General features: G+C 44.6%; 1 protein-coding gene across 2 annotated transcripts in view; it reads left to right on the top strand.

Annotated features, from left to right (window-relative positions):
• The window catches only part of LOC147747315 (cytochrome P450 2J2-like), a 423,976-nt gene that overhangs the window by 185,816 nt on the left and 221,962 nt on the right, over window positions 1-16,198 (top strand). For both annotated transcript variants that reach the window (XR_015307548.1, XM_086953115.1), the window contains exon 5: window positions 6,614-6,790. Coding sequence is in view for 1 of the 2 variants with exons in the window: in XM_086953115.1 (XP_086809241.1) it covers window positions 6,614-6,790 (177 nt within the window). In the remaining variant the exon portion in view is untranslated. The remainder of the gene's footprint in view (window positions 1-6,613; window positions 6,791-16,198) is intronic.

Below are 16,198 nucleotides of genomic sequence, written 5' to 3'. Positions count from 1 at the left end.
TCCCCTCACAGATCCTTGTCAACCCTTGGAAACCCTCCATGGTAAGGCTCGCTATTGATTGTCACGGCCATCGCCTTGGTCATTATCAGATCGGCCCTTCTGACTCCTTTTATTCATTCCCCACAGAGTATTGTCGAATATTACTTCTTGGGTAAAAAACCCCTCCCTCCCCCTTCTTTAGTTTCACCCAATTGGTAAGCTGCCTATAACTGTCATGTGAGACCTTGACTCGTGCGCTCTTCTTCACCCCCTTAGCACTGATATGTACTTCCACGGACCTCCACACCGCCAACGACCTATTATTTGCACAGTCTCGTACTATTGTTCCACCCTCTCCTGGACCAGTCAGAGTCACTAAATTTCACTAATGGGACGCTGAGCCACTAGCCTTGCTCCTACAGTTCTGCACACTGCCTGTATTTAGCATGCAACACACTCCGCTGCCGTCGTCACTTTGGCATGGTATGAGTCATGCATGGTATACGCAGTTGTATTAATGTATTAATGTTTTAACGATTTGTTTCATTCTTTTTATGGTTCCCTTTTATTTGCATTTTTCTTCTACAGTACGGCATATTTATCTCTACATAAGTGATACTACTGTAAATTTGTATTCTTAAGGCAATTACCCTCTGTCCTGAGGATGAACAGATATTGATTGTGGTTCGAAACGTCGTCGACACAAATGCACTAAATGCATAGTTGATTTATACTTTTCATGCATATGTGTATAGTAAAGATTGTCTGTTATATGATTCACAATAATCAGATGACCTGCTATTGCCTACTATTTCTTTCTTGTTTATGTTCCTTCAGTGTGTTAGTCGGACATCGGCTGGTGTTCCACTTCTATCACACGCAGTGTTTTATTGTTTTATGACTATTTTGTATTAGGGTAATAAATTGTCCGGCTGGACATTCCCCCAAAAATATAGTTCCATTTGGTCTATATTCATTTTTTCTTAAATTTGTTTCTTTTTCTAAGGACCCCTGTCTCTGTAATAAAGTACCTACCCATGGTCCTTAGCATATTGCGCCTTGGGTTCCCTTGTTTTGGTTAAATAATACTTTTGACACCCTGGCACCCTTGAAATTGCATTCTCAATTTGCGATTCTCTAATTGAGAATCGCAAATTGTGAATGTTTTCCTATTCATTCCTATGGGCCTCTAGGCCCATAGGAATGAATGGGGAGGTATTCCTTAATTGCGACTCGCAATTTACGAGTCGCAATTAAGGAATGTTTAGAAATCGCTATTGTTTTGCAATTTCTACATGCATAGCTTTTTGCTATTCCTTATTAGTGAATCCTTATTTTTCGCTAATAAGGAATCGCAAATGGCATTGTTGATGCATGTGGGCCTTAGTCTCCATTATCTTGGGTCAATGTTTTTTTTTATTTTATACTAATTTGTATACTATTTTACTGTGATGTTGTTTTACTTTTTGGGGTATAGTCTGCCTTGCACTAGTCTATGGATGTATTTTTGATGTATGTTTCAGATTCTCACTGATGCTGTGCTATATGTTTTTGACAAACTTTTAGGGTTTGCAGATGGCTGTTGATTAAATGCAGAAAGTAGGTTATTTAATTTTTTGCTTCATGTGCCTGTTGCTGATAATATATTTGCAATCCTTTCCCCGCAATGCTAATACAAAATGTTTTTTTCTGAGTGTGTGCTTGCGATAGGCTGCCATGTGTTCTTTGTACTCCATGCCTCTTCTTTGGTGGTCATGCAGCAGTGGTCATTTTGTGTAATAATTGTGTGCGTGTGGGTGTGTGTGTGTGTGTGTGTGTGTATGTGCGGTCATGGTGGCCATTTTGTCTTTGACTCTATATTTCTCCTTCCGTGCTTGTCATGCGGCGACCACCATTTTGTTGAGCCAGTTAATGTGTTGGGTGACCATTTTGTCATTATTTTCTGTGCTTTCTTCTTCAGTTGCCTTGTGGCGGATGAGTTAGCTTCCACCATTTTGTAAAGTCAGTGTGAGCGTCAATCCCTTAATTCAACTTTTAAAAGCGAATTCTTATGACTATTGATAGAAGAGCCCTATGACATTTATGTTCCTGTTTTTTATTTTTTCGTGATATATGTATTTGTGTTTGTGGCTGATTGTAGTACAGTGTTGTTTTTTCAATAATGTTTTATGCCTGTCACACCTTGCCTCCCATAGAGTTCCCATGGGACCTGGTGGGACAACAGCAATTATTAGATGCATTTTTATTTGCCTGCCTCCCAAGCAGTCCAAAAAGACCCTAGGGTTTGGTTGGGGTGCCAGCAATTATTCAATGTATTTTTTGTAATATGTGCCTGCCTCCCCTAGCATCCCCAGGGGACCTAGGGCCTGAAGAGGCATCTTTTTGCCAGTGTGTGTTTGTACTGCTATAGTCTGCCCTGTGTTCTTTGCTCTATATGCCTCTTCTTTGCTGGCCACGTGGTGGTGGTCATTTTATGTAGCCAGTGTATGCGTGTGTTTGTGTATGAGTTTGTTTTCACAATGGTCATCTTGTCTTTGTTCTCTATGCCTCCTCCTTTGCTAACCATACGGTGACCACTATTTTGTGGAGCCAGTTAGTGTGTGTATGAGTGTGTTTTGTGGCCATTTTGACTGCGTCTTCCATGTCTTTTCTTTAATGGCCATATGGTGGATGAACTAGCTAAAAGCCATTTCGTAGGACCACCGCTAGAAGAGGGCTATGGCATTTTGGTTAATTGTATTCCTTCTTCCTGGTATATTTATTTTCTGTTTGTGACTGATGGTAGTACCGTGTTGTTTTTATTTAATATTTTTTTAGATATCTCTTTGCCTACCTCCTACTGTCTCCCATAGAGTTCTCATGAGCTCTAGGGCCTGTTGGGGCATCAGCAATTATTTTATGTGATTATTTCAATTTTTGTCTGCCTCCCCCTGCTCCTCATACATTTCCATTGGGCCCTAGGGCCTGGGGGGGCGCCAGTAATTATTTGAACTTTAAAAAAAATAATTTTTGCCTACCTCCCATAGAGTGCCCAGGGGCCCTACGGCCGGGTGGGGCTCCAACAATTCAAATAATGTATTTATTTATTTTTTACTGGCTCTCCTTGCTTCCCATAGAGTCTCCATGCGCCCTATGTCTAGTGGGGTACGCACGATTTCTAAATGTATTTTTTCCCTGTATCCACCATAGCGTTCTCACCGTGGTTCTGGAGGGACACAAACTCATCTTTTCTTTGTAATGTTATTGTCATGTGAAAAAGTAGTTGATGCATGTTTTGATAACTCTAACGTTAAGCATTTGGTACAATGAGGATGATGATGACTTCACTTGTGTGACATTGGCTAGATTCTTCTGATTGCCCACATTCCATTGAATTTATTTGTTGCTTTGCTTGCCGGTACTGCAGAAGACATTACACATGGTAAAGAAGTCCCTAAAGGAATCAGCTCACAGTGACACCTGAGTACTCTAATTGTAAGTGCTTCTGCTCCTAGTGCTAAGTGTTGAGGAGATGGCCCCAAACAAGGAGGACCCTGCCAATAGTTGAGTAGAGCGGAGAGAAGCCGGTCCCCACCATTAGCATTAAGACCCCATCCTTTTTCAGGAAGCGTGATATACTGCTGCAGCCTCTTCTGGGCTAAAAGAGGCTGAGACTCCTGCATCAACGGTACCACCACCACCAAAACGTAAGACCATGTCTTTCAATGCTGAAGAGCAGTGAATCTGAAATGGAATACCTCAAAAACTTGCAGCTACCATCACCACCCCTACCACAACCGCAGAACACCCTACAAAAAGGTTTATAACACCAACACAACCACCTAGCTTTACCTGCAGTTCAACTGGCATTGGCACAATAGGAAAGCTCTCATCCAAAGCTTGGGAGTTCTTTGCCCTTAGACCACATGAGGATAAAAATTGCAATATGCTCCATTTGCCACAAGAAAGTTTGTCATGGTAAGTCAGGTGGACACTACCGTACTGGAGGTCAACTGTCCCATTTAAAGAAATATACAATCATGTGGGAAGAACACCTTAAAAGCATAACTGCTGATAATGAGCAAGAACCATCATGAAGAGATTGAAGTAGGTAGTCAGGAGGATGATACTAGCAGCATCACTCAGAGCAGATTGTAAGTCTCCCCATAGTATACTATCTTCAACCACAGAATCCTCTGAATAGTACACGGACCAGTGGAATACAGAAACTCCCTCCCCAAAGTGCCTACCTGCTGCTGGTACCCATAGGTCTCTTGCGGCAGTGGTACCACAAGAAAAACAATCTACTATTAGGCTATTCTGCCCAAAACGGAAGGATCACAGCTGGAGCTATTGAGCCAGAATAGCTAGGCCAGTGCTTAATCATCAATGTGAGAAGTTGGCCTGATATGTGATATCCACTATTCTAGTGGGCACCCTGTATCAGTCCAAACAACCCTTATGGTGGTGGTTGTAAAGTCAACCTTATAGACCAGCTATCCTAGAGGTAGCATGGACAAAGCAGTCTTAGGCTAAAACTTCGGAGGGCATGTAAAGCCAGCTGTTTTACCATATGTAACCCCTTGAATATCAAAAGAAAGGACACCACACAGGATATATATAAAGTATATATGTATTTATTTCTAAACAACCCCTCTGAGCTCTTTATGAGATCAGAGGCACAAGCACATAACAAGATACTTAATTATCATACAATAAGTTGCACAATATACAGTAGCACCCTAGGGGCACGTCAAACCATATACTAAAATAGTGGTATAAGAACCACGCCACAAACAAAGGAAAGGCCTAGGGCCTGAGGAATCGCTGGGGCTACACTGTACTACCAAAGGATAGGAAGTAGGAGGCCCACGGGAGGCGTGTGCAGTGTCTTTACACACACGCAAATTACCATAGAGTTAGAATGGGAACGAAAGAATTGGAAACTAGTTCTTTTAGGTCACTTCTGGATGGACTAGGAGAAAGCTACTTGAAAGTTAGACACTAGGATAGTTAATACCCACAGGAGCACCGGAATACTCGTGTTACCTCACCCACTGGAAGCGGGTGCATAGGTGTCAAAGTGTGTCGGGTTTTGTCTCTGAATCCTATGGAGCCTTGGAGAAAGATGCTGCAGGCGTCCAGGAGAGAAGTGTCTGGTTGGATCCAAGGGTGGATCGAGGATGAAGAGTACCTGAAAGCAGAGGGGACAGAGTCTGGGTCACTAGCCAGTGACCAGGAAGGAACCCGGAAGGAACCAGGCAATGTCGCGAAGCAATCAGGTGATGTCGTGAAGCCTGTCTCTGCAGCCATGTGGACCAGGAGGCGTTGACGACAACCAGGAGTCAGGCACGGACTGTCCCACGAAGGCTCTCACTGTCGGCGGTGTCCGGTTCCGGATTGGAGTCAACAAGCCTTGGCTAAGGCAACCCACGCAAGAATCGAAGATGGCTTCCGATGTGGAACAAGCTCCATCTAGAAATGTGCCCTTTGTTCACTTATCCAGTATAGAGAGATTCATTGGTCAATTTATTCTGCCTGTTCTTCCGTTGAATTATTTGTATGTTCTTTCCATCTAAGAGGCAATTTATTTTGATTCATGCACAACATAAAATAAATTAAACAAATATTCCTTTCAACCAGCATTCAGAATGACACAGATCTGTAGGTGCTCCTAGACTATCTTCGTATGCACTTGGGTTCAGCAATGGAGTGAGTATGACAAATTAACGCCTACCTCTGAACAAGGGGAAGGAGTTAATAGAAGAACATAGGCAAATCATTGATCAGTCTTATAAACTGAAAACTGTCATCTGATAATTGAAAATGCCCATGCAATGCCTGTTTATTGGTGGTATAAGGATGAAGCTACTACTATTCAAACTGAAGGGATCTCTGTTTTCACCCTCCTCCCTGACCCTTTCTGCTACCTACCATGTAGCGGACCTCATTGCCTGAAGTATGAGGGGCGGGTCTTGGAGGCAATTTACCACCCTGGCTCCTTTTAGGCTGATAGAGCCCGCCTGCTATCCATCATGTTGGGTCATGTAAACCTCCATTCTTGTTCACACGTGCACAGAATGGCAGGCAATGGGGGAGGAGGATGGAGAACTATAAAGATTATTGATAGGAAAAGGGCAAGATGCGTCTTACCCTTCCAGCCCAGAAATGGCGGACTATTTCTCTTGCTCCTCTTGAGTTATTAGGTCCATCTAGTGTTACATATGGTCCTGCCTGCCAGAAGGACTTCCATCAGTCAGGTCCCTGCCTCTCTGCTGGCCTGGTCAATCTTTTATTTAATCAGTTGGAAGCACTGCCTCCTGGTCTGGTGGGTATGTTTAATACTTCTTCCATTTGTGCTTCAAATACAGGGCTGAATGCCTTAATGCAGTGTAAACTTTGCTGAGAGATCCTAACTTCCTTACAAAGTAATGTTGGTTGAGATGTAGAGGTGGACTTAGAGTAATAACGAATAATATATTTAGATGAGCACTGTTGCCTATTACTAGCATGACTAGTGTTTGCATGATTATTAATAGATACAGATAATAGCTAGAACAACTGAAGAAGTTATACATATTATGTATCAATATATTTTGCATACATTTCATACATATACACATTTTTCACTTTTATTGTGTGTATTCTTGTACAGCTCTACAATTGTTTCCCACAAATAATGAAGTTCCTTCCTGGATCTCATCACAAAGTTTTTGAACACTGGAAAATCATTAAACTGTTTGTTAAAAAGATTATTCAGAAGCACAGAGAGGACTGGAATCTGTCTGAACCCAGAGACTTCATTGACTGTTACATTGCAGAAATTGAAAAGGTAAGGTGTAGGGATATTTTTATTATGATTATTGTTACTTGTTAAGCATGACAAATTACCCTGAAGCGGTCTCGATGAGCTGGTGCATTTCTTCAGGTGTGGGCTCACGATTAAAATATTCTAGTGTAGTGGACTAATAGCATGGCTAAGACATCCATGTTTTAAGAGCTTTTTTAAACTGTCTGTGGTCGATGATAACAAAAAGATGTATGGGGAGCTGGTTCCAGTATTGAGGGGCTAGGTACGAGAATGTTCTGCCCCCATTTCTGGCAATACGGATGCGGCGAGGATGTAACAGACATTTCCCTCAGGGGTGGGTGCATGCCAATTGAGTTTTCCTGTAAATACTGAAGTCCACTCCAATAAAGGGATTTGTGGATCAAAGAAGTTGAAACTGTGGTCACTTTTTTATGGGCAACCAGTGAAGGCTGCTGTATTGTATTGGATATGTTTGATGTTACGTTGTGTAAGGCATGTCTGCTATGTGACTCTCTATACTATACTTGTTCTATATGTAAAAGAAGACTGCAGTGCACTGCCCTTATTAGGTCTCGCCTAGCAACGCACCGCTTGCGCTACTCGACTTGGCGAGATCTATTGTTGTCGACTTGGCTTCGGAAGTGAGACGGGAGATGTGCACATGTACAGACACTCGATGTGCACATGAATGGCGTCTCTATTACTTTAGAGATGTGCACGCGTACAGATACGCGATGCGCACATCTCCTGTCCCCCTTCCGTCGTCGCAAGCCTCATGTAGTTTCACTTTCTTAATGTGCACGCGCGCTCAGTTCGGTATGTCCTCAAGCCCCGGTGAGCTTTTGCTTATTTGTCTTGCATCTGTGAATCTGGTGTGAGAGCGCTTGTAAAGCAACACCTATTCAACTTCGGTAGGTTGTTTTTGGACGTTTTCATCTCGGTTGGTAAATTGCGTGTTTGATCATAAACCCTTAGCGACCAATGTGATTAGTAATACATTTTACATTTTTTAATATCACGGATGTGCTCACGATGTGTCTTTGAGCTTCCGCCCGGACAGCCGATGTGCATGCTCGTGTATGACTCGGGCCTTTCAGCAGAATGCACGTGTGGCGCGCTTTCACTTTCCCTTGTTTATTTTGGTGCATCTCGTCACTGGTGCAACGTTTCAAAAGATAGCACTTATGGCGTACATAACTTTCTCTCATGACAGAATCTCCTATAGCCAACTTTTGCCCTGTTATCTGGACCTGTGGCTGTCTTACTGCAGCCAGCCAGGGAGATCCGGTAAGGAGTCATGTTAGAGATCAGATCTAATCCAATCCTTATTAAATTTTTATAGCGGGTCGTACAGAATGGCTTGGGCCTCTAATGTCTGTCGTAGCAGATGATGTAATTAATTACGTTGTCGGTCCCCGTTTGATCAACTTTGGAAAGGTGAAAGCTGCCCTGTTATTGTAGAAGTCGAGCCTACCTCCTGCAGGGTTTGCACAGATTTCTACAGAGAGTAAACTGTAAACTGCCCTACTAAACTGGGCTCTAAGTGCAGCTCTGTCAGCGAGACTTGGTGTTTGCTCTCATGTTTTAGCGTATTCCAATACCCCAAGGAAGCCCACAGTAAGTGACACTGCTCCAACCCTAACTGGCCATCCACATTACAAAGGGCCAACCTGGCCTGACTAACACTGCCCCGTTTCTTTACACTCTTTTCAGAGGTAGCGGCTTCACATGCGATTGACCAGCCTTCAGTACGTTCCACCTATCCGAGGCATCGCATTTCACTGACCTTGGCCCAGCCCTACCTCTCTTTTTAAGTGAGATAAAAAAACGGGGGTCTCTCATAGGGGCGTGACCGCTGTAATAAAGGGCGTGGCTTAAAACACAAGCTAAATATTTGTGCTTAGCATAGTGTGCCGTCGGACTGGTATTTTACTGCTTCTGTCCAGTCATCCAGATATATTACACAACAAATAACATTACACCTACAACAAGCCTGGTCTATTGGCTTAACGTTGCTTTCAACCCGTTGCTTTTATGTTCGTCTCTTCCCCCTGTTGCTGCTTCACGTTTTTTTAAATTATTCCGTTACAAGCGCACAGCTTCTCTTTTTATTAACGTCGCTTTCCACCCGTTTTTTAAAATCCCTTTACGAACCCAGCTTATGTCATCCAGCACTGCTGTATGCCGCCTTCCTAAACCGCAATGCTAAATGTCCTTGTTTTCAAAATGGCCACTTGCAGACACACTCTTCATGTACAACAGGATTGAATTGAATTGAATTGAATTGAAGTGGTATTTATATAGCGCATGGCGACCCGAAGGCATCCCCGCGCTTGTAGACCCCCGGGCAGATGATACACGGGATTATGGGAATAACCATGTCTTGAGGGAGCTGCGGAAGGAAAGATGATTGGGTTCGACCCGAAGGGGAAGAGGAAGAGAATTCCACAGTTTTGCAGCGTTTAGAGAGAACAGCCTCTCCACCATAAGAAAACGCTGCTCCTGAGGCGGAAAGCCGGGAGAGCGCACCGATTTTTAAAATTGTTATTGTGACTTTGTGCTTTTAAAACTTGAAATATCTCACTCACCCAAGCTCTCAGCACCTCAAGCGGCACCTCCGCTGCCTAGAAACCAGCGTGCTGAACGCTAGCCAGCGCCTCGGCCGATCGACAGGCCACGCCCACACCGGAGGCCACGCCCACCGCCCATCTACCCATCAACCTATAAGTATGTGCCTCCCATGGAAGCGCAGCGGACGAGCACAGCGGGCGCGCCGATTGCGCGCCGAAGGCGCGCCTAAGGCAAGCCCGTCTGCGCCCATCCGCGACCGACCGGGACCAGGGGCCATACCCCCTACAGTCTCCAGTACACCTGAGGCAGCCATCATTCGCTACAATCGTATCGATCTACTAGCCCTGCGTAAACCTATTGAAACAACAAACTGCATCCAAACCGGCCCAGGTCTATCCTACGGTCCCATCTCATGCCGTTCTTGTCATTGGACCAGCCTGGGTCAATCCTCAACGGATCCTCACATGATCCCCACCAACCCCCAGCATGAACTAAAATGTCTATATTTTAATGCCAGATCACTACCCAAGCATGCACTCGACATATGGGACACCTTAACCTCCAAAACGCCAGATCTGGTTTTTGTCACCGAAACGTGGCTATCAGATGCCAGTGCCCCGGACCTAGCTAACGCTCTCCCCCCCAATTATAAAATAATAACACAAAACAGACAAAGCAAGAAAAAAGGAGGCGGAGTCGCCGTAATTTTTAGGGACCACCTAACTTGCCTAACGGATACAACTAATGCGGAGCCTGAACATGAGCTACTACCATTTAGAATTCTCGTTGAGAATCATGTCATGCTAGCGGGCGCAGTCGTCTATAATCCACCTGGACAACAAATTAACCTCAGTGCGAAACTCCTGAATCAAGTACTCCCTTTGTGCCTAAAACACAAAAACTACATGATCATTGGAGACTTTAATGTCCACTACGAAAACCCCAATGCCCCTGGAGTCGCTCAGCTTAAATACGACATGGAAATCCTCCAACTGAAACAACTGGTCGATAGCCCTACGCATATAGCAGGGCACACCCTGGATCTCCTTTTTACGAACATCGAGCCGACCACTCTCAAGGAAACTCTCCCCCTGTCATGGTCTGACCATTTCATGCTCTCATTCCTACTTGAACTTCCTGGCAAACCCGTGAAAATCAGATCCTCCCCCCCACCTCCAACAGAGCCTGGAAACTAATCAAAGACTCCAATTTCCAAAATCATTTTCACGAGACAGATGTCTCCCTACCAGATAACGAACCTATTGGTAACAATGCCATCTGGCTAGAAACCAGCATCCGCCAAACATTGGACAAAATTGCACCTCTGCGAGAAGTTAGGAAAAAAACAACCATTAACGAAAAATGGTACACCCCCTCCCTCAAGAGCCTTAAAAGGGAATCCCAAAAAACAGAACACCAATGGAGACAAGCGAAAAACCCCACAACCAGAGCCAACTACACTGCCAAAAGGAAACAATACATCCTTGCCATCCGAGAGGCAAAAAAGGCATTTTTCGTGCAACGAATCAACGAAAACCACAACTCGGCAAAAGAGTTGTTTAAAATTGTGAAGGAGCTCAGCAATCCATCCTGCACCTCGCAAAACCTCACCCCTTCAACAGAAGCATGCGAACGGATTAGCTCCTTCTTCTCTGAAAAAATCAATAAAATTTATTCAACCTTCACCCCCTCCCACACCGTCCCCCCCTATGATAACTCTGACGTACGCCCATCTACATCCGACAACGACAACGATCGCATAGACTTGGGTAACTCCCCTCGCCTATCCAACTTCCAACCACTCTCCGAAGAGGAAGTACTAACAGTCCTTAGAGCAATAAAATCCGGCTCCCCTGCAGACCCCTGCCCACACTTTGTATTCTCTGAAATTGCACCGACTCTATGCCCAATCATCACCAAACTTTTTAATCAATCTCTCACCTCCGCGTCCTTTCCAGATTGCTGGAAACACGCATCTGTAACCCCCCTCCTGAAGAAAGCTGGGGCCGATATTCTCAACCCAGAGAACTATAGGCCAATTTCACAACTCCCTTACCTCTCCAAAGCATTGGAGAAAATGGTTAACTCACAGTTATCCAAATATCTTGAGGACAACTCGCTTCTGGACCCCACCCAAACTGGATTCAGATCCAACAATAGCACCGAGGCTACGCTGCTGGCAGTGTCGGACAGTGTCAGATGCATCACTGACCAAGGGGGTTCGGTGGCTCTGATACTGTTGGACCTGTCGGCAGCGTTCGACACAGTGTCGCACAAATGCCTACTGAACATTCTCCGGTGCAAAGGTATACAAGACACAGCGTTGCAATGGATTGAATCCTTCCTGTGCAACCGCACCCAAGCAGTGCATATGGGCCAATTCCATTCAGAACCCCGCCCCATCGGCTGTGGAGTCCCACAAGGGGCTTCCCTAAGCCCCACTCTCTTTAATGCCTACGTATCATCTCTGGCCAACATCGGAAGAAAGTGGGGCATCGGCATTTGTTCATACGCCGACGACACGCAGCTGATGGTGACCTTGGATGAAAGATCGGAAAAATTAGAAACAACTAAAAATAAACTCCACAGCTGCCTCTCCGAAATGGCGGACTGGATGCGTAACCACTGCCTCAAGCTCAATGCCGGAAAATCTGAAATTTTATTGTTCGGAGGAGCTAAACTATCGTGGAATGATTCTTGGTGGCCACCGGCTCTGGGAACAGCCCCCGCCCCGAAACAATATGCCAGGAATCTGGGCATCATGATGGATGACGCACTATCCATGAAGGACCACGTGCGCACACTTTGGGGTAAGGGATTTGCAATCCTGAAACTCCTCGCTAAGATCTTCACATGGATCCCACTTGACTGTCGTCGTACGATCACCCAGGCCCTCCTAGTCAGCCGCCTGGATTATGGCAATGCTCTATTCGAAGGAATGAACGAGCAGTTGTTCTCCCGCCTTCAGGTCCTGCAAAACCAGGCTGCCAAGCTGGTATGCAACAAAGGCAAACAAGACTCTGCATCGGCATGTCTAAAACAACTCCACTGGCTGCCGATGCGCCAGCGCGCCACATTCAAACTACTTTGTCATGCGCACAAAGCCCTCCATAAAACAGGCCCTACAATCCTGCAAGGGAAAATCGAATTTTACATTCCAAACAGGAACTTAAGATCCATTAACTCAGCCCTAGCAAAACCCAAGCGTATCTACAAAACAAGAACAGGAGGACGAGCCTTCTCGCATTTGGCGGCCAAACGATGGAATGAACTACCGATGGATCTGAGACACACTGTGAACCTTCTTTCATTCCGGCAAAAACTCAAAACACATCTCTTCCCCAAATAATAACCCCCCCTGCTCAACCTCAGCAGCCCTTTCTTATTCAGCGCCTTGATATCCCCTGGGATGAATGCTGCGCTCTACAAATACCACAAATAAATAAATAAATAAATAAATAGTCGACCTCCACTTCTGGTTTTCTTGATTTTAGGGATGGACGCCAGGAGTAGAGATTTAGAGCGGAGGGTTCTATTAGGCTCATACCGCTGTATAATGTTCTTAAGGATGGGAGGGCCTCGGTTATAGAAATATTTATGAACAATGCATAATGATATAAAATGTAATGCGCTCCTGGATAGGAAGCCAATGTAGAGCCTTAAGAGCTGGTCTGGCTGATTGAATTTTGAGAACGTTAAGCAGTAATCGAGCAGCCTGATTTTGGGTGATTTGTAGCCTGTCGATGGTAGCCAGCGGGGACCCCAAATACAGTGCGTTAGCATAATCCAACCTGGACAAGACCAAAGCTTGTACCATGCTTTTCCTCGCCCCAAACGGTAGAATGGGAAGAATTTTCCGCGCAGTTTGAAGAATGCCGAAGCAAGTTGCGGCTGTCTTTCTGGCTTGGGGTTTAAAGGAAAGGTCTTGGTCCAACCAAACACCCAGGCTTTTAAGCTGGGGTTTAGGCGAGGGGGCAGGGCCTAGAATGGAAGGCCAAATATCTTTCACATTCAGTGGCGAGCGATTTCCCAAGACCATGATTTCACTTTTATCTTCATTAAGTTTTAGGAAGGAGTCCCTCATTCAAGAGGCTATCTCTTGAAGGCACTTGTAGGGATCAGGGGAGGTACTGCCAGATGTGTTAAGTCCTATCACCAATTGAGTATCGTCAGTGTACGTGACGATGTGGATCCCATAAGGAAGAACAGCCTCAGCTAGGGTGCAGGTATAAGCGTTAAAGAGGGTAGGGCTCAGTGACGAGCCCTGTGGGACTCCACAGCAGAGGGGGGTTCTCTTAGAGATAGCTTCGTTGTGGAAGACTTGGAAGGACCTATTCTCGAGGAATGACTGGAACCATGCCAGCGCGAGTCCAGAGTTACCTAGATCGTGCAGCCTTTGAATTAGAATCTGATGGTTCACAGTATTGAATGCTGCACTGAGGTTGAGCATTAAAATTACCGCTGTGCCGCCCGAGTCCACTACTTTCCTGGCTTCCTCTACAACCGAGATCAGAGCAGTTTCTGTTCCCTGAAGAGGGCGGAAACCTGTCTGGGTTCGATGGAGGAGATTACGGGTCTCCAAGAAGGAGGAAAGTAACCCATTGACATATTTTTACGTGATTTTACTGATCCCAGGTAAGAGTGAAATTGGACGATAGTTTCCCAAGACCAAAGGGTTGAGGGAGGGTTTCTTCAGCAGAGCCTTCACCATTGCCTCCTTCCATGCAGGATGGACCACTCCTGATGCGAGTGAGGAGTTGACTAGGTCTAGAATCACCGGGAGCACTACCCCTGCTACTTGCGCAAGGGGAACGGGGTCTTTAGGTGAGCCACTCTTGACTGAAGCAAACAGGATTTCTAACTCTGGTAGGTCTAATAGTGGAAGAGAATCCAGCAGCGTCTGAGTTCTACCTGAGAAAGAGGGTACCAGAACTTTATTTGTAGGGGGGGAGGAGGAAAATATAGTGTCAATTTTGGTAAAGAAGAAATCAGCAAGAGTGTCACACTGAGCTCCTGAGGTATCCGGCGGAAAAGGGTTGGGAGGGAGATTTGAAAGGGTTTTTACAATATTAAAAATCTCATGTTTGGTGTGTGAAAAAAAGCTTTCACTTCTGTCACCTCTGCTGCACCTAATCTTTCTTGTATCGCCGTTGTCAAGGTTCTGCCTATTCTGTCAGTGTGAGGTAAGTTTGCAGTTTTGCCTGTACAATACCAGTTTTCTGTGTGTAGCCGTGGCTTGAACTGCTGATACCGGTGGAGTTCTGAGTGCATGCATGTATGCATTTGTGAAGCTGTCATGGGTACTGCAGTAGCTGTCTTCATTGTGAGCACCTTTATGTCTGTATTAATTATTAGTGTATTCAATGTGTTTAAAAGTATGTAAAATAAAAGGATGTACAATCTTACCGAACGGTGGTAGCACGTGTCACAAGTTATTGATATTTATTATATACTTTTGCTGCGATATTGTCAGCTTACAACAGTAGATGCATCAGGGGAGGTTATATGTCAGGGCTATATGCAATGGTAGGTGCACAGGTATATAGAAAACAGCCAGCTGATTGATGAGTTACCTGCATTATTGTATTGGCTTAGGAAATGTGCATTTGCTAGCGATATTTAGTGCTATAATAAACAAGAGGAGGTTGGCATTCTTACGTAATCTTTTCATGAGTCTATGAACTGTATATTTTAGAAATATTAAATACATTCCTAATTCCATACATGCTCTTTCACCACAGACTTTTATTTCCGGTGTTATGATTACTGCTGTTTAATACATGAAATGTTGTTGTATCTTCAATCTGTACACCTTGTCTCTTAGTTCATGTATGTGCTGTTATATTTATCTACAAAACATTAACAGCACATCGATGTTTGTGCATTTTTAGGTCGAGATTACCAGCCAGCGCAGCTGTATAGTTGCAAAAGGCTCTAGGGTTGTCACAATTCCTAAAAAAACATCCTGACCATTTGTTTATGTTTTAAGTTTCTTTAAAGGCCCAGCAGTCTCGTACTGGCAGTACCGGGCACTGGGCATATTCCCAGGAGGCTGGAAGGATGGGAGTAAGTGCTAACAATGACACCCCTGGTATAATTATGAATATAAGTATAATTATAATGACCTGTTCCGCGCTTCCAGCCCTCTCACCTTTAAGGGACCTCCCTTGTCACCACATGATATCACATTGCCTCTTCCTATGCAGAAAAACAGCCAGGCCAATAGCCAAGGAAGACCACGCTGTGTGACAACGACAAGTCCAGCAAACAAATTATTTTGGGAATTATATTATCATTAGATATGGATAATATTTAATATCTAATTCCTGTGAGTAGTGCACACTGTCACTGCCCTGAGAGACAAAGGTGTTCCCATTGGGGAAGAGGGTGAAGCACAGACCACTTGCACCAGGATTTTGTTAAAAAGGCCACTTTATTGAAACAGGTCCACATTACAACATAATGTAGGCCTTTGCCTTACAAAACTATAACCTCACTATACATCTTTAATCACCTACAATAAACTACCACACCCCTAAATTAACCCTCCCCATAACAACTTCAAACTTGAATAACATACTTACATGAGAGCTGCTCAACTGTAAGTGGGACCTCTAAAATAATTTCCCTTTTCCTACCTTAACTACCCTTGGAACATCATTGAACTTCCTACCTAGCCTTGAAGTTCCTATGTCATCCAGGTGTAAACTTTGTACCCAGCTGGCTCCCCTTCAGCCTGAACTGCAGCTGACAAACAATTAACTTCTGTAAATCATGGCAACTTCTCAGCCCACTGCTACTTCGAGGAAGGAGGGAAGGGGGAGCACCCCTTGCCCCCACATCCCTCCTTACTCTGCG

This window comes from Lissotriton vulgaris, chromosome 1_1, assembly GCF_964263255.1.
Source record: "Lissotriton vulgaris chromosome 1_1, aLisVul1.2, whole genome shotgun sequence".
NCBI lineage: Eukaryota > Metazoa > Chordata > Amphibia > Caudata > Salamandridae > Lissotriton > Lissotriton vulgaris.
The sequence above is the reverse complement of the archived record's forward strand: the minus strand, read 5'-3'. Positions and strand labels throughout refer to the sequence as shown.